General features: G+C 46.1%; 1 protein-coding gene across 1 annotated transcript in view; it reads right to left on the bottom strand.

Annotated features, from left to right (window-relative positions):
* The window catches only part of HEATR4 (HEAT repeat containing 4), a 55,339-nt gene that overhangs the window by 18,848 nt on the left and 10,364 nt on the right, over positions 1–26,127 (bottom strand). Inside the window, exons 3-9 of the mRNA XM_066277173.1 lie at positions 21,616–21,756; positions 15,658–15,843; positions 13,883–14,026; positions 9,819–10,001; positions 7,456–7,616; positions 5,259–5,363; positions 1,261–1,379 (exon numbers count right to left, since the gene is read on the bottom strand). Coding sequence (XP_066133270.1) covers positions 1,261–1,379; positions 5,259–5,363; positions 7,456–7,616; positions 9,819–10,001; positions 13,883–14,026; positions 15,658–15,843; positions 21,616–21,756 — 1,039 coding nt within the window. The remainder of the gene's footprint in view (positions 1–1,260; positions 1,380–5,258; positions 5,364–7,455; positions 7,617–9,818; positions 10,002–13,882; positions 14,027–15,657; positions 15,844–21,615; positions 21,757–26,127) is intronic.

Below are 26,127 nucleotides of genomic sequence, written 5' to 3'. Positions count from 1 at the left end.
CCCACTCCCAGCCTACCCCATCCACACCCTCACCCCCACCCCACTCTCCTCAGGATAAAATCCAAACTCTGTACCATTTCTTCCCTTTCCTAGTCAGCCTTATCCCCGTTAGGTTAAGTTGCACTGGGTAGAGAGACCAACTGTATTTACTTGAATCCCTATTACCTAGCATGCGCTAGGCACAAAACTATGTTGATTGACTAAATAAAAGAAACTGAAACATGCACCTCTTGCTTGCTTCTTTCTGCCTTCACTTGTGCCACGCTCACTTATGCATTCGGTTCCAGCCCGGAATGTCTTCCCTTCTCCTCTCTGCCCCTCTAGTTATCCACCCTCTAGGAAACTTGGCCTTCCTAGGCATTTGTGTATCTTGCCTGTATAACCAGAATCATGTCATACTTTTGAACACTTTCAATCATGCAAAATAGTGCCTGATACCTAGTGGGCACTCAATTAATGATCCTATCCTTAGCCACATTGTTAGTGTCTATAGGGATGAGATATATATTTTTTCCCCCTTAAATCCTGTGATGCAAGCTAGTACAATGCTGAGTATACACAGCATCTTCACAGGTGCTGGCTGGCTGGATTCCAGGGCCCTTGAACACTTTCTTATGAGTTTTCTTTTTTCTTTTTCCTTAATATTAGAGAGAGGAAAGGAGAGAGAGAAAGAGATAGGAACATCAACCTGTTCCTGTATGTATCCTGACTGAGAATCAAACAACAACCTCAGTGCTTTGGGACAATGCTCTAACCAATGGAGCTATCTGGCCAGGGCCTGAGCACAATTTTTTTTTTATGAGAGGAGGGGAGACACAGAGACAGACTCCCACATGTACCCCAATGGGATCTTCCTGGCAGCCCCTGTCTGGGGCTGATGCTTGAACCAACTGAGCCACTGGCTGTGGGAGGGGAAGGAAGAAAAGGGAGAGACAAAGAGAAGCAAATGGTCACTTCTCATGTGTGCTCTGATGGGATCAAACCTGGGATGTCCGCATGCTGGGCCAATGCTCTATCCACTGAGTCCACGGAGCCAACTGTTAGGGCCTTTATTTATTTATTTTAATTGATTTTGAGAGAGAGGAAGTGGGAAGCATCAACTCATAGTACTTGCTTCTTGTATGTGCCCTGACTGAACAAGCGTAGGGTTTCGAATCAGTGACCTCCGTGTTCCAGGTCAACGCTCTCCACTGCGCCACCACAGGTCTAGGGCCTGAGCACTTCTTAAGGAAAGTTCCTCTCCACATCGACAAGGCTTACCTGATTGTGTCATGCACCTCCTTCCCAAGACTCATCTGTCCCAGAGCTTTGGCAGCTGCTTGCCTTACTGCCTTATTCCAGTCACTCCACATCAGCTGGATCAATTTACGTTTTATGTCCTATAAATAGGTGTAATAATTAGCTACCATTTATTGAACATCAGTTTTGTGCTTGGCACTGTGCTAAGAGTTTTTACCCATCACTTAATCCTCTCAAAAAATCCAATGAGGCAGATACTACCATTTACAGTTGATAAAATGCAGGCTTAGATTTATTTGCCTGAGGTTAACAAGTAGAGGGCTGGAGCCAGGACTCGGACCCAGGTCTGTTTTCCAAGCTCATACTTTAAACTACTAGACTATGTTGGGACCAATGTAATCTGTACTAGAGAGACTTAAGTGTGGGACACTGCAAGCTGACAGGGTCCTTGCAGTTTAGCTTTTGGGGGGACAGAGGTGTGAGGGACTGGCAGTAAACTGACAGGGTCCTTGCTACCGATCCCCCCACCTCACGTGGTTAAATTGCTAAAGGCTAAGCTCTTCCCCACACCTCCATGTTGGCCGTGAAGCTGAGTGTTTCTACTAGTCCAGGTGTAGTCAACCTTTTTATACCTACTGCCCACTTTTGTATCTCTGTTAGTAGTAAAATTTTCTAACCGCCCACCAGTTCCACAGTAATGGTGATTTACAAAGTAGGGAAGTAACTTTACTTTATAAAATTTATAAAGCAAAGTTACAGCAAGTTAAAACATATAATAATAATTACTTACCAAGTACTTTATGTTGGATTTTTGCTAAGTTTGGCAGAATAAATCTTTATAAAAGAACTTACTATAGTTTATTTCTTCTTTTTTTAATTTTTTTACAGAGACAGAGTCAGAGAGAGGGATAGACAGGGACAGACAGACAGGAACGGAGAGATGAGAAGCATCAATCATCAGTTTTTCGCTGCGTGTTGCGACACCTTAGTTGTTCATTGATTGCCCCCTCACATGTGCCCTGACCGTGGGCCTTCAGCAGACCGAACAACCCCTTACTTGAGCCAGCGACCCTGGGTCCAAGCTGGTGAATTTTTGCTCAAACCAGATGAACCCGTGCTCAAGCTGGCGACCCTGGGGTCTCAAACCTGGGTCCTCTGCATCCCAGTCCATTGCTCTATCCACTGCGCCACCGCCTGGTCAGGCACTTACTATAGTTAAATCTATCTTTTTATTGATACTTTGGTTGCTCTGCTACTGCCCACCATGAAAGCTGGAACACCCACTAGTGGGCGGTAGGGACTAGGTTGACTACCACTGCACTAGTCCTATTCCCACAACCTCTGATTGATTAAGTTGCTAGAGGCAATTTACATGCCCTTCCTCTCACCCTTTGTTCTGATGCTGGTTGATTTCAGTTATGCGTGGTGGGGGGACTCCTGTTTAAGCCTTAAATGGATTCCTGTTTATACCTCAGATGTGTGACTTTGTAATGGAGACTTCCTTATTTGCATAGGGCTCTGCACTATATAATAAAGCAAACGGGTTGGGGGGGTTGGCTTTGCTCTGGCTTGCCATCCGTTTCTTCATTCCACACCGTTCTCACTCAGAACCTGGGCAATTACTAGCCGCAATGATCCGCGGCACTTAAGATTTGAAGGTGACATACTAATAGGGCAACTCATCCCAGTTTGCCTGGTATTTCCCTGAGTTTAATATAAAACTACGTTCTGGGAAAACCAGTATAAATTGATACTAATTTCAAAGGGGAAGGGACAAAGATTATTACAGTTGTAGCTGATGACTGTGTGGATGTGTCCAAGCTATTCTCCCTGCCAGAAACATCTCCCCTTTTCACCCCTACCTGGTACCTGATGTTTTCCTACTCTGCTTTTATGATTTAGCTCAGAAAGCATATCCTCAGTGAATTCTCCTGTGCCCTCTGTATGCATAGGAAAACCCTGGAATACCTTAAAACTGCTTCTGTTACAGCTATTCCTAACAAAGTGAAGAAATATCTTTGCATCCCCAATGCTGGCATGGTGCCTAGTGTGTAGATAGAATGTGGTCAGAAACTGCTTGCTTACTGAATGGGTGTACTGACAAGCATACTGCCTTTCCTAATTCCAGCACTCAGATGTAAAGTTCTCATCTTTACCCTATACCCTGCTTGCTTTGCATGTCTTTTTACTTTTAATTGGCAATCCTGAGTGACAACTGCTAAGGGGATTGTAAGGTTGGTGGATAATGGGGCAAGGTCAGGCCCGCGAACTTTGGCTAGGACCGCCCATAGCCAAGCGCTCCAAAAGAAACTTTCCAAGAGCCCTTTGGAAAAAAGCAACTGTCTGCCAGCCAGTGAGATTTCACTACGTCATATTAGCTCACCCACCCTAGAGGACCCCTTTAAATATCCCTCATGGTTTAATCCTTGCGACTTGCCTAGCCTCTGTTCCTAGGGCTAGGGAACCTCGGGCCGCTCTGTACTCAATAAAGCCTTTTATTATTCCACACTTCGTGGCTCCGGCCCCTTCCTTCCTTCTCTGCGAGGAAAAATACCTTACAGGGATGAATGTGCAAACTAATGGGAAGTTTAAATGATACTGTTAAAATGGAGATTCTGATTGAGTTGACCTGAGGAGAGATTCTGCACTTCTAAATAGCTCCCAGGTGATGTCTGTACTCCTGGTCCAGGACTTTAGCAGCAGGGTACTGTAACAGTTGAGGCAGAGTTAACTCAGACTAAAACTTCTTCAGGTGATTATACTGAGTGGCCAGATTTTGTGCTTCCCACATCAAAATGCAAGAATCAGAGTGGAGGGTGTTCACTAATCATGGGAATGGGAATGTTCTGGGCCATTTTGGAGGTACTCAGTGTTATAAGGAGAAGATAGGGACACATAAGAAGATGAAAGATCCATTTGGATAGCCGAAGATGATTCAAAACTAATGGCAAGGAGGAGGTCAGGTGAAAGCCTAAATGATGCTCGAGGTTTCCACCATCAGAAGTCCCCCTTCAGTTCCCTCCAAGTCTTGCTCAGCTGTCCCACACTCCTTCACAGAACTTTAACAGTCGGCCAATACTAAGCTCTCTGAAAAGTTTTACGTGCACCTTACATTTATTGCTTATTCTCGAGTCATTTGTGTATGTTAGTCTTGCTACTCCAACTATAATGTTAGTTTTTTAAAGTAGGGACTGTGTTTGATAACTTCTCTATGTGTGTGCTAAATACTCAGGAAAAGCCTACATAGACACTAGTGTAGTTGGGTTGTTGGGTAGTTTAAGTCAGTGGTCTGTTTTTTTTGTTTGTTTGTTCATTTTCTGTTTGTTTGTTTTTTTGCAGAGACAGAGAGAGTCAGAGAGAGGGACAGATAGGGACACACAGACCGAAGGGAGAGAGATGAGAAAATCAACTCTTCGTTGTCAATTCCTTAGTTGTTCATTGATTGACTTCTCATATGTACCTTGGCCGGGGGACTACAGCAGACCGAGTGACCCCTTGCTCGAGCCAGCGACCTTGGGTCCAAGCTGGTGAGCTTCACTCAAACCAGATGAGCCCGCACTCAAGCTGGCGACCTCAGGGTCTCGAACCTGGGTCCTCGGCATCCCAGTCCGATGCTCTATCCACTGCACCACTGCCTGGTCAGGTTAAGATAGTGGTCTTTAAACTATTTGTGACAAAGGACGAATATTTGAGTGGGGAAATGTCATTGACACATAGTACATTGATAATGAGATTATATCAAGTCACTAGAAAAGCTTTTAGACTCTTTTGGGATGTTTTGCTTATTTCATGGTGGATGGGTTATAAACAGTTTGTGGACTGCCACTAAGCTGAGAAGCAGTGGCATAAGTCATGGAAAGTTGTGCAGACATATGAAGATAATTCTGCATTAGGAGTAAAAGACAGCAATGTGAGGACAGATCTGTTTGGTAAGAATAGGATACCAGATAGCAGCAAAATGTGGAAAGGCTCTCTAGCCTAGATTTTCTCTCCTGGAAACACAGAAAGAGGAAGCTTACCAAACTGACATTTCCACTGATCCGCGAGAGAACCCGGCAGGCTATGACCCGGTCCTTCCATTGATGGCTATTCAGCTCCACAGCAAGCAAGGTGTATATCAGGGTCTGAGGAAATGGAAGGCTGGTATGGCTATTCATGATCATCTTTAGAGACCCTAGAACCTCGAAGAACTTCCATCCTAACATGGCATCCACCATAATTAATGTCACAAGTACCGTGAGATGCCCATCCCTAGTCAGGAATGGGTTTATAAAATATGGGGCACTCTTCCATCTAAGACAGCGATTTTTCAACCTTTTTCATCTCATGGCACACATGAACTAATTACTAAAATTTCAGCGGCACACCAAAAAATAACTTTTTTGCGGATCTGACAAAAAAAATTGGTATAATTTTGATTCACTCACACCAGACAGCTATTATGTTTGTGGTTGGGTCATCTTTCATTTGACAATCTAAAGGAAAAGAGGTCAGTATCCCTAACTACATAGTCAGGCATTGCATGTTTTAAAAATTCTTGCAGTGCACTAATGTGCCTGCCATGGCACACTGGTTGAAAGTCGTTGATCTAAGCCAACTGACTTCTGGGATCATGAACTGGGGTGACAAAATACAGACTTTGTAATCTGAACATAAAACTCCCGGGGCTGCCTGACCAGGCGGTGGCGCAGTGGATAGAGCATCGGACTGGGAAGCAGAGGACCCAGGTTCAAGACCCTGAGGTCGCCAACTTGAGCGCGGGCTCATCTGGTTTGAGTGAAAGCCCACCAGCTTGAATCCAAGGTCGCTGGCTCCAGAAGGGGTTACTCGGTCTGCTGAAGGCCCACGGTCAAGGCACATATGAGAAAGCAATCAATGAACAACTAAGGTGTTGCAACGCGCAACGAAAAACTAACGATTGATGCTTCTCATCTCTCTCCGTTCCTGTCTGTCTGTCCCTGTCTATCCCTCTCTCTGACTCACTCTCTGTCTCTGTAAAAAAAAAAAAATTAAAAAAAACAAAAACAAAAACAAAAACCTCCCAGGGCTTTCTCTTCTTGACTTGGACTATCTTAACCCCTAAGATGACTTATGTCCCTCAATCTTTGTGTTCCCCATTTCTGCTCAAAGTAAACAATTGTAGGTCTGTACGGTTTTCAAGGGTAAACTTATAGCAGAAGTACATTCTACATATTACAGCTCTTCTTGCATACACAGAAACCATCTACAGCCTACTTTTCTCACCTTTCTTTAAACTAGCTGTTTTCACTTTTCTCTGTATACAATGCTGCACCCCAGTTCAACCACACTTAGTCCAGTTTTACTAATGCGGGAGACCATCCTAAACAACCATCTGCAATTTTTATTATTATTATTAAGGAGACAGAGACAGACTCTTCCATGCACCCTGAGTGGGGTCTACCTGGCAAGCCCACTAGGGGGCAATGCTCTGCCCCTCTGGGGCCACTGCTCCATTGCAACCAGAGCCATTTTTTAGTACTTGAGGCAGAGGCCATGGAGCCATCCTCAGTGACCAAAGCCAACTTGCTAGAGCCAGTGGAGCCATGGCTGTGGGAGGGGAAAAAAGAGAGAGAGAGAAGGGGGAGGGAGAGAGGTGGAGAAGCAGATGGTCTCTTCTCCTGTGTGCCCTGACCAGGAATTGAATCCAGGACATCCACACTGGGCTGACGCTCTACCACTGAGCCATCCTGTCAGGGCCCCGTCTGCATTTTTTTTTTTTTTTCTGAAGCTGGAAACGGGGAGAGACAGTCAGACAGACTCCCGCATGCGCCCAACCGGGATCCACCCGGCACGCCCACCAGGGGCGACGCTCTGCCCACCAGGGGGCGATGCTCTGCCCCTCCGGGGCGTCGCTCTGCCGCAACCTGAGCCACTCTAGCGCCTGGGGCAGAGGCCACAGAGCCATCCCCAGTGCCCGGGGCCATCTTTGCTCCAATGGAGCCTTGGCTGCGGGAGGGGAAGAGAGAGACAGAGAGGAAGGAGGGGGTGGGGGTGGAGAAGCAAATGGGCACTTCTCCTATGTGCCCTGGCCGGGAATTGAACCCGGGTCCCCCGCACGCCAGGCCGACGCTCTACCGCTGAGCCAACCGGCCAGGGCCCCCGTCTGCATTTTTGATTCTTTATATGTACCAGTCTCAAAGACCCAATTGTTCCCCGAAACTCAGTTTATTTTTCGACCCTGTAATGGACACATACCATCTTCCCACTGAGATTGCTCAGGAGAATACAAGCCTGGTGCTCAGTGTCCTCATTCTTCTTGTTAAACAGCTGATGGAGGATCCTATTAATCACTGGGTAAGTGGCAGCTCCCTCCAGAGCCAAGCACTGAGCAGCAGCCCAGCTATCCACGGTATTACCTGCCACAGTGGGGTGAAAAAAGGAGTCCAGATAGGTGATGTTTTTCCTGCAGAGATAACAGCCTTTGGATTGGTACCCAAAGCTGCTACCTGTCTGATATCTCCCTTCCCTGTGCCCCACTCAGTCTAGAAATTCAATCCCATATTTAAATCTTTTTTCTTTCTTCCTTCCTTCCTTCCTTCCTTCCTTCCTTCCTTCCTTCCTTCCTTCCTTCCTTCCTTCCTTCCTTCCTTTCTTTCTCTTTCTTGCTTTCTTTCTTTTTCTTTTTCTTTCTCTTTCTTTCTCTCTCTCTTTCTTTCTTTCTTTCTCTTAGAGAGAGAGACAGACAGAAATATTGTTTTGTTCCACTTCTTTGTGCATTTATTGGTTGATTCTTATATGTGCTGTGACTGGGGATCAAACCCACAACCTTGGCATATTGGGACAACACTCTAACCAACTGAGCTACCTGGCCAGGGCCTAAACCATATTTAAACAGGTCACACGCCTGACCAGGCAGTGGCGCAGTGAATAGAGTGTCAGACTGGGATGCTGAGGACCGAGGTTCGAGACCCCAAGGTCACCAGCTTGAGCGCGGGTTCATCTGGTTTGAGCAAAGCTCAACAGTTTGGACCCAAGGTCGCTGGCTCCAGCAAGGAGTTACTCTGTCTGCTGAAGACCCACAGTCAAGGCACATATGAGAAAGCAATCAATGAACAACTAAGGTGTCGCAATGAGCAACAAGAAACTAATGATTGATGCTTCTCATTTCTCCGTTCCTGTCTGTCTGACTCTGTCTATCCCTCTCTCTGACTCTCTCTCTGTCTCTGTAAAAAAAAAAAAAAAAAAAAAAAAGATAGGTCTTAAAAGTAATCATGGATTGCCTGACCAGGCGGTGGCGCAGTGGATAGAGCGTCGGACTGGGATGCGGAAGACCCAGGTTCGAGACCCCGAGGTCGCCAGCTTGAGTGCAGGTTCATCTGGATTGAGCAAGGGCTCACCAGCTTGAGCTCAAGGTCCCTGGCTCGAGCAAGGGGTTACTCGGTCTGCTGAAGGCTCGAGGTCAAGGCACATATGAGAAAGCAATCAATGAACAATTAAGGTGTTGCAATGTGCAACAAAAAACTAATGATTGATGCTTCTCATCTCTCCATTCCTGTCTGTCTATCCCTCTCTCTGACTCTCTCTGTCTCTATAAAAAAAGAAAAAAATAAACAAATAAAAGTAATCATGGATTATTATAAACTTAATAGGATGGGTATTAAATTGCAAATAAAAAAAAAACAGATCACGCCTGACCTGAGGTGGAGCAGTGGATAAAGCGTCGACCTGGAATGCTGAGGTCGCCAGTTCAAAACCCTGGGCTTGCCTGGTCAAGGTACATATGGGAGTTGATGCTTCCTACTCCTCCCCCTGTTCTCTTTCTATCTCTCCCTCTCTCTCTCTTTCTCCCCTTGCTCTCTAATAAAAATGAATAAATAAAATCTAAAAAAAAACCCCAAAAAACAGATCACACCAAGGTTTTAAATATAAACGGAAAATTTTAACCCAAAAAGTTAAATTCCAAAGGCTCTTTAGGTAACAGCAGTAAGGCACTTCTGGCCTGCTAAGAGATACAGTTGTTCCTCCTCTTGGAGGTTGAGAAGTCTGGAGTGGAAGCTTTTCTAGGACAGATGAATCAAGCTGTTGAGTGTGTATGCAGACGGCCAAACCAGTCAGCAATCAGCCAGTTGTCCTTCTCTGTCCCTACCCCCAGACAAGGAACGGGCACATCTCTGGGCAGTTAGGCACCTTAGGGATACCTCTTGACCTTTATGCTTGTACTGCTTCAACAATGCATGTGGACAATGCCTGTAAGTTAATGTGAAAAAATGGAAGTATGCTGTGTTGATGTGGTAATTTTTTTTTCATTTTCAGAAAGTATTCTTTAATATTTTTACATTATATTTTGTATTAAAAGGAAATCCAGATGTGTGAAGGCATGGTTTTTAATCAAATGCATCTATGAAACACTTAGCCCAGGTACCACTAGGTGGCAGTGTACTTATTTTGTAAAAGTACCTAGGAAGAACTAATTTTTGTATACTAGCATGAACAGAAACCCAGAATAGTAGACATCACAGAGCATGATAGTGGAGAAGGAAAAATTAGGAGAAGCTGATGGTAAGATATATTCTTTTTACTCTATATTCTGAGGTCAGAAGGAACAGGGAGATACTCACCCTTCAAAAGGGCAGTCTCCATGATGTCCCGGGCGAGGGGATTATGTGACTGTATGACATATTGGCATATTGCTGCTGCCATCTGCACATTGACATTCTTGTCACAAAGAGCTGCCTCCAGAGCAGGCTGTAGAACCTCTGGCAAGTCCGGGATTGATGGGGCCTTCACAGTCTTCTCCTTGTCTGTGATCAAGAGAGCTAGAGAAGAGAGTGCTAGCTAGCTCCTTTGCTTTCTCTGAAACAGCTTCCTTCCCATAGCCACATGGTGGCCAACCTTAGTCTCAGTTACAGGTGCTTAGTTCTGCATAATATAATTAGAGGTTAGCAGAGTCCCTACAATGGGCAGGACTTTATGGCTCACTTCTGTGCTGGGTACGCCAGTTCCCAATCCTTTATCATGTGGCCTCAAAGGAGCTATATTCAAGCCAAAGCAGAATGTTTCCAGCTAAGCTATGGTGCCTTTCTCCATTAGTTTTAGTGGTGAAAATCAACCTATTTACCCTCTTTATTTAAGTATTTTTACATTATATTTTGTATTTGTGTGTTATTTTTAATAATAAGAGCAATAATACTTAGCTTTGCCATTTACACAGTGTCTTCATATTCATCTCATTCATTCTTCCAGCCTTTACTGAAGTAGGCAAGGCAGGTATTATTTCAGAGCTCATCTGAAACATGTATATTTCAGGAGTCTTGGTTTAACTAACAGACTCACAAGACTATCCTAGGCCACACAGCACCAGTCTTTGGGAGGATATAGGATGGGAGCACGGTTTGCCAGCAGGGCAGCATCAGGCACTCCTTTTGGTTAGAGTTCTTGAGGTGGTTTCCACAGAGCCATCTGGGGACAGCTCTGGAGCATGGAATCCACTCTGGCTACAAGTCTTATATTTCATAGGAGTTAGTATCTCTTCTAAGAACTCCATAGATATGATTCTAGGGTCCTCAAAGAGCATGCTGTTATGTAAGTCACAGCAATCATGGAAGTCGACAGGATGGTGCTCCTTGAGGTATTTATATTTCATTTATAGTTCTTCCCAGTCCAAATATAATTGGTCAATCACAGTTCATTTTTATCATAAATACTACTATCTATAAAGATAGTCTCTATCCTTATTAGGTTAGCAGGGTTATAGGGAAGCATTTAAATTTTTTTTTTTTTTTTTTTTTTTTTAATTTCTGAAGCCGGAAACGAGGAGAGACAGTCAGACAGACTCCCGCATACGCCCGACCGGGACCCACCCGGCACGCCCACCAGGGGCGACGCTCTGCCCACCAGGGGGCAATGCTCTGCCCCTCCGGGGGCGTCGCTCTGCGGCAACCAGAGCCACTCCAGCGCCTGGGGCAGAGGCCAAGGAGCCATCCCCAGTGCCCGGGCCATCTCTGCTCCAATGGAGCCCCGGCTGCGGGAGGGGAAGAGAGAGACACAGAGGAAGGAGGGGGTGGGGGTGGAGAAGCAAATGGGCACTTCTCCTATGTGCCCTGGCCAGGAATCGAACCCGGGTCCCCCGCACGCCAGGCCGACACTCCACCGCTGAGCCAACCGGCCAGGGCCGGGAAGCATTTAATTAAGGGAAAGGGTTTTATTAACCTTTTGTCCACAACTATCCTCATTTTATAGATAAGGATTTGAAGCTCAGAGGAGCTGGACCTATGACTAAGACTTTAGGATTTCTAATCTGTCCTTTGTACTACCGCGGCAGACCACTATACCATCTGTTATGGATGACCTAGATGGAAATAGTGTTATTTTAGGGGAATAGATAGAAGTCAGCTGGATACTTCAAGAAATGAGTGGACCATTTTCTTTTGGAAGGTGAGGGGAGGAAACAAGGTGAATCAAAATCTAGAAACCTAGGACATGTGAAAGGCATCATTTGAAAGGCATAGGTCTGTATGTGGAATTTGGGGGTAAGGTTATAATATCTGTTGCTGCTTATTGAAGGTTTTCTCTATGTGCCAGGCACAGAAAACATATCATCCCACTTGACACCCAAGGATATAAGCAATTATCATAAAAAAAAATATATGTGTGGACACCGATACAACAGGGGCACCAAACCATGTCTGGGTGGTGGGGCAGGGAAGAATCCTCAGAGGTGACACCTTAGCTGGAAATTGAAGGTCTGGCATAGAAGAGACTCAGGTGAAGAGAGAAAGAATTTTCCAGCAGCCTGACCAGGCGGTGGCGCAATGGATAGAGCAGGGGTCGGGAACCTATGGCTCGTGAGCTAGATGTGGCTCTTTTGATGGCTGCATCTGGCTCGCAGACAAATCTTTAATTAAAATATGTTAAAAATATAAAACATTCTCATGTATTACAATCCATTCATTTCTTAACGTTCATGTTCATGGTTGTAGGTGGCTGGAGCCAATCACAGCTGTCCTCCGGGACAATACCAAATTTTTATTGGATAATGCATAACGTACACGGGTTGTTGTATGGCTCTCACAGAATTACATTTTTTTTTTCTTCATTTTTCTGAAGCTGGAAACAGGGAGAGACAGTCAGACAGACTCCTGCATGCGCCCAACCGGGATCCACCCGGCACGCCCACCAGGGACGACGCTCTGCCCACCAGGGGGCGATGCTCTGCCCTTCCTGGGCGTTGCCATATTGTGACCAGAGCCACTCTAGCGCCTGAGGCAGAGGCCACAGAGCCATCCCCAGTGCCCGGGCCATCTTTGCTCCAATGGAACCTTGGCTGCGGGAGGGGAAGAGAGAGACAGAGAGGAAAGCGCGGCGGAGGGGTGGAGAAGCAAATGGGCGCTTCTCCTGTGTGCCCTGGCCAGGAATCGAACCCGGGTCCTCCGCACGCTAGGCCGACGCTCTACCGCTGAGCCAACCGGCCAGGGCTAGAATTACATTTTAAAATATGTGGCGTTCATGGCTCTCTCAGCCAAAAAGTTTCCCAACTCCTGGGATAGAGCATCAGACTGGGATGTGGAGGACCCAGGTTCAAGACACTGAAGTCACCAGCTTGAGTGCGGGCTCATCTGGTTTGAGCAAGTCTCACCAGCTTGAGCCCAAGGTCACTGGCTTGAGCATGGGGTCACTCACTCTGCTGTAGCCCCCCCCCCATCAAGGCACATATGAGAAAGCAATCAATGAACAACTAAAGTGCCGCAAAGAAGAATTGATGCTTCTCATCTCTCTCCTTCCTGTCTGTTTGTCCCTATCTGTCCCTCTGACTCTGTCTCTGTCATAAAAAATAAAAAAGAATTTTTCAGCAGAGGGAGCAGCAAATTTCAAAACTTGGAGGAATAATGCCCATATCTGGAACTCAACAGACAGGAAATAAGTTAAATAAAACTTTAAAAACCTGGCAACTTTGCAGAGCTAACATGAGGCCCTACCCTTAAGGAATTCCTTGTCTGCTAGAGATAGCAGAAAAGTAAACAGAGCCTGACCTGTGGTGGCACAGTGGATAAAGCATTGACCTGGAACACTGAGGTTGCCAGTTCGAAACCCTGGGCTTGCCTGGTCAAGGCACATATGGGAGTTGATGCTCCCTGCTCCTCCCCCTTCTCTCTCTCTCTCTCTCTCTCTCTCTCTCTCTCTCTCCTCTTTAAAAATTGAATAAAGTCTTTTTTAAAAAGAAAAGTAAACAGACAATTAGGATAGAGTGATTAATACTAGGATGCTATCAGCAGCAGAGAAAGAAAAGGTGTCAGCCCGCCCCGGCTTCACATAAAAGGTGATACAGGACAGGGTGCTTGAGGGACAAGTGTCAGTTGGTTTTATGTCCTTCCAGTAGCATTTCTAGTTGCCATCATCTGTGTCCTGGGTCCTGTTGAACCAGCTCCTCGGTAGATTACAATTCTGTATCATACCTGTTTTTGCTAACTGAAAGAAATGTGAAGAGGATTTCTGCATTATGAAAAAAGCCGTTACCGTACTAATGTTGGTCTTCCATAAAAGCAAAGTGGCCCATGCAAACTTCCAGAAAGTGGAGGATGACTCTCTGCTTTGGCTCACAGAAGGTTTCAGAGGAGCGTTCTACTCTCAGACAGGAGGGGAAAGAGCCTGTAGTATTCTCGAGCAGGCCAGTGCTGGCTCTCACCTGAGTCTCCCTGGCTGACGGCAATCCTGGACCGTTCTAAAGCAGCTGTGGCACAGGTGACGATGGCTTCGATCCGAACGTCGTCATGCATGTCCATCAAGCTCCGCAGCAGGCCCTCCACTGTCTTATGGTGCCACTCGATGACTGTGGTGCAAGGAGGGAAATGAGAGTAGAACCAGCTGGTTCCGGTGAGATACCATACTGCAGGAGGTGACAAGACGTCTCCTTCCCTCCAGGACAATTCAAGCAAAACACTGGCCCAGGAAAATAAAGGGCCTCAGAAATGGGACCCTTAGGGAAGTTATTTCTCTGATGATCCCTGTACTGTCTAGGTCAGTTCTCAAACAATAGGATGAGTCCCCCCCCCCCCATCCTATATCCTGTCTACCTTTGCTTAAATAACTCTTCATTGTTACCATCTGGAATATAAAAGGGAAAATAAAACATAAGAGATTAAGGGCACTTTGTTATCAGACATACCTGGTTTGAAATCAGTTATTAGCTGTGTGACCTTGGCTAAGTTATTTAACTGGTCTGAGCTTGAGATTTTTCATTTGCAAAATGGGAATAATACTAGAATCTACCATGTTGAGTGACTGAGTAGTAAATGAATGAACTAGACAAAGTTTGGCAAACTACCTAGCAAGTTATCATCAGGTTTCCTTGCCTTTGAGGTCTCCTGCATCCAGCTTTCAAGATCTTCATTTTATTACTAACTGTTCCTCTTTGTAGGAATCAAGCTATTATTTCAGTGATCTCACTATCTGAAGCTGCTCCCTAGCAGTAGTTTTTACTCAGTGTCTCTTTTTCAACCCTATTTTGTTTATCTGATCCGGATCACCTCTCTTTTCCCTGCACTAAACTAAATTGTTTCTTATGTTCTGAGAGGCAAAGCAGCCCCTGAGTCCTCAAATCTTGAAGCTTTCGACAGTTCTTGCTAGGCCCTAACTCTGCCCCAGGCACTCAGACTCCCATATCTCTGAAGGCTATGTAGATATATGATAATCCCAACTCCACAAAGGACTTTTGGAGAGGGCTTGTATATACCACAGACAATTGTTTCTTTTGATCATTATATTTTCATTGCTTGGGCAGCATATTTCATCCTTCCCTTCATGTATTCTTTTTTTTTTTTTACAGAGACAGAGAGTAAGTCTGAGAGAGGGATAGACAGGGACAGACAGACAGGAATGGAGAAAGATGAGAAGCATCAATCATCAGTTTCTTGCTGCGAGACCTGAATTGTTCATTGATTGCTTTCTCATATGTGCCTTGACCGCGGGCCTTCAGCAGACCGAGTAACCCCTTGCTCAAGCCAGCGACCTTGGGTCCAAGCTGGTGAGCTTTTGCTCAAACCAGATGAGCCCGCGCTCAAGCTGGCGACCTCGGGGTCTTGAACCTGGGTCCTCGGCATCCCAGTCCGATGCTCTATTCACTGTGCCACCGCCTGGTCAGGCCCTTCATGTATTCTTTATTGAATATAAAGTTTCAGAGGTCAGTAAATTAGGGTCCCTGCCTGTGAAGAGTTATCACCTAGTGAGTTTCCACGAATTACCGAAATAAAATTCATTCATGCAAAAAGCATCCAGATACATGTCAACTAGTGCTGTGTGAAAGGCTCTGGCCTAGTCTAACCTTGATGAGGCGACCAGACTTTTATGTCTTAAAAGAAAAGAATGGATTTTCAAAGGCTGAGAAACACTAGTCCAAGGGAAGACCCTCCTCCCCCACAAATACATACTGATTTTTCTGGATGCCTCCGCCTCCTCACTTACTCAGAGCCCAGGAAGTCTTCCATTCATGCAGCATCCTCCATAGGACCGCCTCTTTCCAAGTTACATCCTCCTTCAGTGATTCTGCCAGCATCTTCAGCTTCCTGGGCTTAATGGGCATGTCCACACACTCACTGGCTGGGGTGGGCAAAGCAGTCCAGCGCAGGGCTCCCCTCATGGGCCTACAAGCTGTGCAGAGTGGTGGTATGAGGCATTCTCACCCCACTGCCCTCGGCCCTGTGTTCCAGCTGGCATCACATCCCTATTCCTAACACCAGGCAAAACAATACTGTCCAGAGCCAACTCCAATGTGATTATACAGGGAACTGAGTGCAGGTGCCACAGGGAGCTATAAAAGCCCTACAGATATGATAAAGCCACGATGATGGGGGATGGATTGGGAGAGAAAAACTGAGCTATTTACAAAGACTTTTTATAAGTTTAATAAATCTTCAGGAATATAAATATGTTTATATGTAAAAGGGTTTGCTCATAAAATTCAATATTTGATATATTGCAATTTAGAGTGTAATTGGACATCAATTCCTAATTATGGGTTTTTTTTAATGTTTTCTTTTTAATGTTTTTAATTTCAGAGGAGGAATAGTGCTGCAAGTTGCTAAATTTTTAAGATTTTTGCGTCTCTGAGTAGTTCCTAAATGGCACAAATAACAGTTGGAAATTCAAGACTAGAAGAAAATGTTTTATAAATATGACTGTTATATAAAAATTATAGTTATATTTTTTCTAGACTTAATGTGTTCCCTGGTGTGAGGTTTAGAAAGCCTCTTTCTCAGAGGAGTAGTTGTGTGGAGAAGCAGAAGGCAAAACAGGTACAAACATTTCCAGATGACTAAATTCATTATTTGCCACACTGCTACCTCCAGTACGCTTCGATTTGCTCTGAATCAGTTCTTTCCTTTCAGCAAGGAGGGCAATACCATTTCCTTCTCAATGTAAGCAGAGTCCTGTGAGACTCCAGGGCAGTTTAGTTCAGATGCCCATGCAGGGCCAAACCTCCAAATGGTCCTCCCCCAGCTTGGTCACACTGGGCAGAGCCAGCCACCTGTTCAGGGCTTCCTTCCTTTGCAGTGTAGGTGTGTACACGCAGAGCCACAGCGCCAGCTCCAGACAGGTCAGCTCCCAGTGCACCTCTCTCTCTCTCTCTCTCTCTCTCTCTCTCTCTCTCTCACACACACACACACACACACACACACCGTTTCTCTTAACCTCCTTGAAATCCCTCCCACAGAAGTGAGAAGTAGCTGTTCCTCCTGTATCCCCCTGCTCAGGGAGTTAAAATGGATGTGGTGCCTGACCTGTGGTGGCGCAGTGGATAAAGCGTCAACCTGGAAATGCTGAGGTCGCCGGTTCGAAACCCTGGGCTTGCCTGGTCAAGGCACATATGGGAGTTGATGCTTCCAGCTCCTCCCCCCCTTCTCTCTCTCTCTGTCTCTCCTCTTTCTCTCTCTCCTTCCTCTAAAATGAATAAATAAAAAATTAAAAAATTAAAAAAAAATGGATGTGGGGAGGAAGTCTTAAATCTCTTATTTAACCTCTGTGGAAATAAACATGTACAACGCCAACATTTATTTTACTTCTAGTCCTTTGAGTGCAAGGCAGATAGAAATACATCCACTAGCCACCTTTCACATCAAAGGTCACCTAAAGGGAGCACACAGAGAAACAAGCCTTTGACTGTGGGACAAAAGGCACAGTGACTTTGTTGGCAGAAACAGATGCTGCCTTTGTGACTTGTACCATAAAAACCTGTGCTTCCTATATAGGAACCATGATGATCTGGGCACACTAGAGAGTTTTCTGTCGTAATCTGGGGGAAATTAAAGGCTATGTAGTAATAAGTACACTCTGTTTCTTGGGAGTTTTATCATTTTAAAGAGATCTAAAGTTTTTCAGTTCAATCAAAATGAGGAGGGAAAAAAATTACCCACAGCTAACTCAGGAAGTTTTCTATTATCTCTGGATTCTTTCATATCTAATATTTCCTGAGATGAGATGAATAAGAAGGTGTGTCTATATTACTAGTCTGACTTTACTCCCTCCAAGTCAATTTCAAATACTGTTTTCTTTTGTTTTGTTTTAAATACAGTTTATTACTAATTTCAAACGCGTCATTGTTTATTTTTTTAAATTTTCTTTTTTTGTGTGTGTGACAGAGACAGAGAGAGGGACAGACAGACAGGGAGAGAGATGAGAAGCATCAATTCTTCATTGCGGCACCTTAGTTTCTCATTGATTGCTTTCTCATATGTGCCTTGACCAGGGGAGTACAGCAGACCAAGTGACCCCTTGCTTGAGCCAGCGACCTTGGGTTCAAGCTGGTGAACCTTGCTCAAACCAGTTGAGCCCATACTGGCAACCTTGGGGTTTCGAACCTGGGTCCTCCACGTCCCAGTTCAATTCTTTATCCACTGCGCCACTGCCTGGTCAGGCCTGTGTTGTTGTTGTTGTTTTTTTTTTTTTTTTTTCATTTTTCTGAAGCTGGAAACAGGGAGAGACAGTCAGACAGACTCCCGCATGCGCCCGACCGGGATCCACCCGGCACGCCCACCAGGGGCGATGCTCTGCCCACCAGGGGGCGATGCTCTGCCTATCCTGGGCGTGGCCATGTTGTGACCAGAGCCACTCTAGCGCCTGGGGCAGAGGCCACAGAGCCATCCCCAGCGCCCGGGCCATCCTTGCTCCAATGGAGCCTTGGCTGCGGGAGGGGAACAGAGAGACAGAGAGGGAAAGCGCGGCGGAGGGGTGGAGAAGCAAATGGGCGCTTCTCCTATGTGCCCTGGCCGGGAATCGAACCCGGGTCCTCCGCACGCTAGGCCGACGCTCTACCGCTGAGCCAACCGGCCAGGGCCTGTGTTGTTGTTTTTAATAAAGATTTTATTTTGCCCTGGCCAGGGCCTGTGTTGTTGTTTTTAATAAAGATTTTATTTTGCCCTGGCCAGGGCCTGTGTTGTTGTTTTTAATAAAGATTTTATTTTGCCCTGGCCGGTTGGCTCAGCGGTAGAGCGTCGGCCTAGCGTGCGGAGGACCCGGGTTCGATTCCCGGCCAGGGCACATAGGAGAAGCGCCCATCTGCTTCTCCACCCTTCCCACTCTCCTTTCTCTCTACTTCTCACTTCCCCTCCCGCTGCCAAAGCTCCATTGGTGCAAAGTTGGCCTGGGCACTGATGGCTCCATGGCCTCCAACTCAGGTGCTAGAATGGCTCTTGTTGCAGCAGAGCAATGTCCCAAAGGGGCTGAGCATCGTCCCCTAGTGGGCGTGCCAGGTGGTCAGGCGCATGTGGAAGTCTGACTCTCTGCCTCCTCGCTTCTCACTTCAGGAAAAAAAAAGTTATTTTATTTATTCATTTTTAGAGAGCGAGGAAATAGAGAGAGAGAGAAAGTGAGAGAGAGGGATGGGCGGGGGGGGGGAGTAGGAAGCATCAACTCCCATATGTGCCTTGACCAAGCAAGCCCAGGGTTTCGAACTGGCAACCTCAGCATTCCAGATCAACACTTTATCTCCTGCACCACCACAGGTCAGGCTCAAATACTGTTTTAAAAACAAGTTTAGCCTGACCAGGTGGTGGCGCAGTGGATAGAGCGTCGGACTGGGATGCGGAAGGACCCAGGTTCGAGACCCCGAGGTCGCCAGCTTGAGCGCGGGCTCATCTGGCTTGAGCAAAGAGATCACCAGCTTGGACCCAAGGTCGCTGGCTCCAGCAGGGGGTTACTCGGTCTGCTGAAGGCCCTCGGTCAAGGCACATGTGAGAAAGCAATCAATGAACAACTAAGAAGTCACAACGCGCAACGAGAAACTGATGATTGATGCTTCTCATCTCTCTCCATTCCTGTCTGTCTGTCCCTGTCTATCTCTGCCTCTGTAAAAAAAAAAAAAAAAAAAGTTTAACATAAAAAATCCTACAGCATCAGCTCATTAAATGTTCTTTGTTCTGAGAGAAAAGAAGGCAGGTGTCCAGCCCCGCTGGGAAAATGTGCCTATGAAGCAAATGAGATAGATGGTGAAGCTTCTGTAAATCCAGTATGATCCTCAGGGTTTTAAAAAAAAATTTTTTTCCCCAGCAAGTAAAGGAAGAATTTATTGGCTGTGCAGGAAGAATATTAGAGAAAAGGGAACTTTGGGGATAGGTTCAAGGGGTTAGTCCAGAACAAGCTGCCGCTGCCCATTGCTTCCCTGGTTGCAAGTCCTCTGGGGTCCCTTAGACTTAGGAAAGAGAGATGGGCAGGAAAATGCACCAGGGAGGAAGAAGAAGGGTGTGAGAGGGAAAGGCCAGGTGTGATCCTGGAAGGGGAGAGCGCCAGGATTTTTGTTTCTTTTTTAAAATAACACCTTTACTGAGATAGAATTCAAATACTATCAATTTCATACTTTTAAAGTATATACAATTCAGAGGTTTTTTAATACACTTGCAGAGTTGTGCAAGTGTCTCTGTGGATTTACCTCTTCTCAGAGTAGAGGACATGCAGAATAGAGCTGGCTTGTGGGGAAGGTAGTGTATTAATAATAAGGTCTTGAATTTGTACAACCCTTCATGGTTTATAAAATATATTCACAAAATCACCTACATATCACAAAAGTGTCTTGCTGTAGGAATGATGAGTGTCTCAGTTTGTTTTGTTTTGCAAGAGAGAGAAACAGAGACAGAGACAGGAATGAAGAGAGATGAGAAGAATCAACACATAGCTGTGGCACTTTTGTTGTTCATTGCTTGCTTCTCATTTTTGTCTTAATGGTGGTGGTGCTGGGGCCTCCAGCCTAGCTAGTGGCCCCTTGCTCAAGCCAGCAACCTTGGGATCATGTCAATGATCCCACACTCTAGTCAGCGACCTCAGGGTTAGTACCTGGGACCTCAGTGCCCCAGGTTGACGCTCTATCCACTATGCCACCACCAGTCCAACAGAGTGTCTCAGTTTTAATACAGCAACAGAAGCTCCAGAAGGGGACTTGCTAAGACCTAACCCACGGCTTTATAATGCTGGTTCTCAACAAAGAAGGTGTGTGAGTGTGGGGGAAGCTGTGCATCGCCGCCACCATTAGTATCTCTACTCTAGTGACTGTTACCTAGCCAGAAAGCAGTAGAGACAGAGGTTTTGGGGCTGGTGGGAAAAAGAATGGGTCACTACTGCTACTGGTCTCTGCAGGCCTGGGACCCATCTGAACAGTGACACTGCAAAGAAGAGTCACGGGAAATGGAGACATAGTCTCTTGGAGGATGAGAACTTTCTGTTTCATAAGTTCATTTCTTTTTTTTCTTTTTTTTTATTTTTTATTTTTTTTTTATTTTATTTTATTTTTTTTTAATTTTTTTTTTATTTATTCATTTCTAGAGAGGAGAGAGAGGATAGAGAGGCAGAGAGAGAAGGGGGGAGGAGCTGGAAGCATCAACTCCCATATGTGCCTTGACCAGGCAAGCCCAGGGTTTCGAACCGGCGACCTCAGCATTTCCAGGTCGACGCTTTATCCACTGCGCCACCACAGGTCAGGCTCATAAGTTCATTTCTTGGCTGGTTTCCTTTCCTCAACCTTATCTGTCTTATAGAATGAAGAATGATGTACTTGCGAAACAGAAACTTACAGAGGATGCCCCTGAGGCCTGAAGCTGGTGTGGGCTGGGGAACAGAGTGGTAGCTAGAGCCAGCCCAAGGAAAAAGGGCAGAGTGCTAGATCAGGGGTTTGATAAACTTCCCCTGGAAGGATTAATGGTAATTACTGGCCCTAAACCACTTATTACACCTAAGTTTTATCTGATTTCAACTGAATGGATACTTCACAAAGCCTCTTCCTAGTTATAGGTAGTATTTTACTATTTTGTGAGGTGATTTTTAGTTGGTAGGAAGAGACTCTCCCTAGATGCTGGTGGTGTCCTGCCCTAGGAAACAGGGGCCTTAAGGAAATAGCCACACTACCACCTTTATACCCATTATCAGCTTCCTGCTCACGTGCTTCCGGAACTGGCTGGCAAGTCCACCTTTCTGGGGTTTCAGGGAAAATTTTAGGTAGCTGCTTGTTGTACCAGTTGAAGTTTTCCAGGAAAATTTGGTCTCTTTTTCCACCAATCTGGTGGATGATCTGGACTTTACCTATGGACAGATAAGGAAATAATAAATGAGAAGGGACAAAAAAAAATGTGAAAGGAAGAAAGGAAGAGAGAGAGAGAGAAAGAGAAAGAAAGAGAAAGAAAGAGAAAGAAAGAAAGAAAGAAAGAAAGAAAGAAAGAAAGAAAGAAAGAGAAAGACTAAAGACTAGCATCTTTCTTCTTCTTCTTGGGTTTTCAGTCACCATGATCAGACTCGCTTTCATTTTTTAAAAAAAATTTTTATTTATTGACTTTAGCAAGAGAGGAAGGGAACATCAATCTGTTCCTGTCTGTGTCCTGACTGGGGATCGAACTGGCAACCTCTGTGCCTCAGGATGATGCTCTAACCAACCGAGCTATCCAGCCAGGGCCCCCAATGTCATTTCACCCTACTCTCAGCCCTTAGAACTCATGACTACCATGCTCTTTTAGGCCTGTAAGTCAAGGCAGAACCTAACTTACAGGCATTGTCCCCTGTGAAAAGCTAGATGCTAATAAAGGGCTACCTAATTCATCTCTTATCAGTCATAAATATTATAATTTCTCTTATGCACTTTAAGAAGACTTTCAGTTGATAGCAACATAGGAACAAGATCGGGTAGGAAAGAATAAACAGCTTGGAACACGGAGACCTAGGCTATGTATCCTGGAAGCCCAGGCATTTAGAGGACAGCAAGGTGGAAGGGGAAGGTAGTGAATATTTACTCATCATTGGGCAAGAAGTACTGTAGATGTTTTCTCGTCTACTATTTACATGAAGTGCATTTTTATTAATATTGTTTTATAAATGAGGTACATAAGGCTCAGAGGGATTATATAATTTGCTGAAGGTTAGTAGTGAAATGTAGAAAAGAAAGGCTCTTAGCATAAGTAACCTTCAGCAGAACTTACTTTCTCTAAAACAAAGAGACACTTTCAGCAGAACTTCCTTTTTCTAAAAGACCCCTGACCTTGAGGCTAGTTTCCCAGGCTGTGGCCTTGGGATAGTTCTGCAAGGTTGCAGATGTTCCCAAAATGTTGTTCCCTGAATTAATCTTATAGATAAACATTGTAAATGAGCTTGTTTCACTGCTTTGTTTTACTGCTAGGCTTCCCCTCCTCCCCATTCCCCAATCAGTGTGTAATTTTGTCTTTAAAAGCTAACCCCAGCCTGACCTGTGGTGGCGCAGTGGGATAAAGCGTCGACCTGGAACACTGAGGTCGCCGGTTCGAAACCTTGGGCTTGCCTGGTCAAGGCACATATGGGAGTTGATGCTTCCTGCTCCTCCCCCTTCTCTCTCTCTCTGTCTCTCTCTCTCACTCCTCTCTCTCTCTAAAAAAAAAAAAAAAAAAAAAAAGCTAACCCCAAACTGTGTTCAGGGCCACATGATTTGAATGACTTAGGTCTCCATGCGGTCACTGGCTTTAAAATAAAGACTCCTCAGTTTGGCTACTTCATTGTGTGGCAAAACGTCTGTTTCTCGCTGTTCCAATACGACATTTGGAGGCCACAGCAAGATCGTGTCCTCTGGACACATTTGGTTCTGCCACACACGGGCAACTGGCCTCCTCGGCCTGACAGCTTGGAATGGAACCGAGCAGGGGAGGCGCCACCTGCGATGTCCCAGGGTCCTGCTGGCCTTTTCTGTCTGGCCAACATTCAGCTGCAGACAATCGGCATGCCCATCCCCCTGTTTGGAGTCATCAGGAAAGCCTCCGGAGGTGAGCAGAGCAGTTTGCTCCATCTGTGGTTTGTTTGTGGCTAGCCCTCTGTAACTATTGTGATTGAGGATCACACAACTGCACTCACACAATCGGCTCTCCAGGGAGAAGACGTTGGCGGAGAGTAATTTGAAGTTTGTTTTGGCAGAGGGGTTTGTGCTCTCAGGAAGATATTTGCATGGACTGAGTTAAGTTCCACCTCGGGCTTCCCGCACGTTTGGCTTTGTTCTCTCATGTTTACTTTACCCTCTGCTTGTTTTGTCACTTTTATTTTTACAAACTACCCTAAAGGACCTTTATTTTCAAGGGTCCCTCTCTGGTTTTGCTCGGGCTGAGATCTCGTTCTTTGCTTTTGCTTTGTTACTCTGTCTGTACACCAAAACCTGCTGCGTGAATGGTGAGCTCTGGTGCCTGCACCTGAGTTTCCGGTTTGTGGCTCCACAATGAAATCTATGGAGTCTGAGTGGGCCCCAACCTGCGGTTCTGTGGCGATCCTCACATGGCTTAGGGCAGTATCAGAGGTAGTCTGACCTGAGTTGGGGCTTTATACCGACCTGCCAATTTCAAGAGGCATTTAAGTTCCCGTGAGGGACGTGGCCAGGCGGGCATCTGAGTGGCTCCTCATGGGGCACCCCCCTCCCTTGTACCTCAAACTTTGTCTAAAAGCTCTCTGTCCTTTGGTTCTCCAGGGTAAAACCCAATGGGGGACATTATAGGAAACTGGCACAAACCTCTGTTCTTGATCCCTTTCGTGAGCTTAGGAAGCTCATTTGTGCTAATATTGTTTGTAACAATAGGGGAAGGGCAAAGTAAGAGTCAAACTCCCCTTGAATGTATGCTTAAGAATTTCAAATTAGATTTTCTGATGATTATAATGTAAAAATTGTCTAAAGGGGCCCTGGCCGGTTGGCTCAGTGGTAGAGCGTCGGCCTGGCGTGCGGAAGTCCCAGGTTCGATTCCCGGCCAGGGCACATAGGAGAAGCGCCCATCTGCTTCTTCACCCCTCCCCCTCTCCTTCCTCTCTGTCTCTCTCTTCTCCTCCCGCAGCCAAGGCTCCATTGGAGCAAAAGATGGCCCAGGCGCTGGGGATGGCTCCTTGGCCTCTGCCCCAGGCGCTAGAGTGGCTCTGGTCGTGACAGAGCGACGCCCCGGAGGGGCAGCGCATCGCCCCCTGGTGGGCGTGCCGGGTGGATCCCCGTCGGGCGCATGCAGGAGTCTGTCTGACTGCCTCCCTGTTTCCAGCTTCAGAAAAATACAGAAAAAAAATTGTCTAAAGGTACATTGAAAACTCTCTGTGAATTAAAGTGGCCAACTTTTAGAGCAGACTGGCCAAGCCAAGAATCGCTAGACCCGGATAAAGTGCAGGCAGACTAGAATACTATCACCGGGCCATGTCCCTGCAGCCAGTGCACACCAACCCGCGGTGGGAGGCCGGGCTGCAGCAGAGCATGAGCAGTGGCAGCTGCAGCAGAGGTAAAGGCGGCAGCCTGGGCGCAGCCATCTCCATTCTGTTTGGGGCCAGCGGGGTCCATGCCATGCTTCCTCGGGCTCCATGGCATGGTGCCGTGTAGCGGCTCCTCGCGCAGCTCAGGTGCCTGCAGCCTCCCCCTCGGGCACCGGGAATCCCAGGCGCCCCAACCAATTCTCCTATACAGTATTGGCCAGTGGCACGCTCTAATAAAGAACCCTCTTTCTTGGTTCAAGGGCTGAGCTAGGTGATTGGGACAAAAGGTTTTAGTGGCACGGTCAGCCAGGGACATTTGCATTTCCAAACATCTTCCTGTTTTGCAAACCACCCTGGAGGAATCCGGGCTGCCACCCCCTTGCTACAGCCCCTCCTACCTCCTCTGCTTTGTCTCTCGGGAATATTCAGGAGGTGCCTTTCTCACGCCTCATACCTGGAGCCAACCCCCAGGGGAAGACAGAGAGTACTGCTTCTTCTGAACCCATTTTGCCCCTGAGGAAAACCCCGCCTGCTGATAGGTTGCCATGGGAGGAGGCCACCCTTCATGGTTTCTGTCCCCTTTTCCTCAAGTGACCTATAGGATTAGAAAACTCAGAATCCCACTTTCTCGGAGAAGTCTCAGGGCCTAACAGGACTGTTAGAATCTGTACTATACACGCCGCTCCACTTGGGATGATTGCCAGCAGCTTTTTAGACACCTTGTTCAGTACTGAGGAGAGAGAAAGAATCAAGTCAGAGGCAAGAAAAGCTGTCATGCTAGGGAGAAACAGCTCTGAGGAACGGATGGGATCACCTTGAGAAGGTGGTACCTATTGTCCGGCCTAAATGGGACCTCAACAACATAGCAGGACAGGAAGCTTTGAACACTTTTCACCAGTTTCTGTTAGCTGAGATCAGGGGAGCTGCTAAGAAACCCATGAATTTGTCTAAGGTGTCAGAAGCTGTTCAGGGTCCTCAGGATACTCTCGCAGCTTTCTCAGACTGCAAGAATTTTTCAGGGTTTATATAGATCCTGAGGCACCAGAAAATGCTAGGGCAGTGAACTTAGCTTTTGTGTCCCAGTCAGATCCAGATATTAGAAGGAAGCTACAAAATTAGAAGGCTTCCTGGGTATAGTAATTTCCCAATTGTTAGAAGTAGCCCAGAAAGTTTATAACAATAGAGACACCCTCGAGGAAAACTAAAGAAGACTAAGAAGAAAACTAAAGT

The sequence above is a fragment of the Saccopteryx bilineata genome, chromosome 4 (assembly GCF_036850765.1).
Source record: "Saccopteryx bilineata isolate mSacBil1 chromosome 4, mSacBil1_pri_phased_curated, whole genome shotgun sequence".
Taxonomy (NCBI): domain Eukaryota; kingdom Metazoa; phylum Chordata; class Mammalia; order Chiroptera; family Emballonuridae; genus Saccopteryx; species Saccopteryx bilineata.
This window is presented reverse-complemented; position numbering and strand designations above follow the sequence as displayed.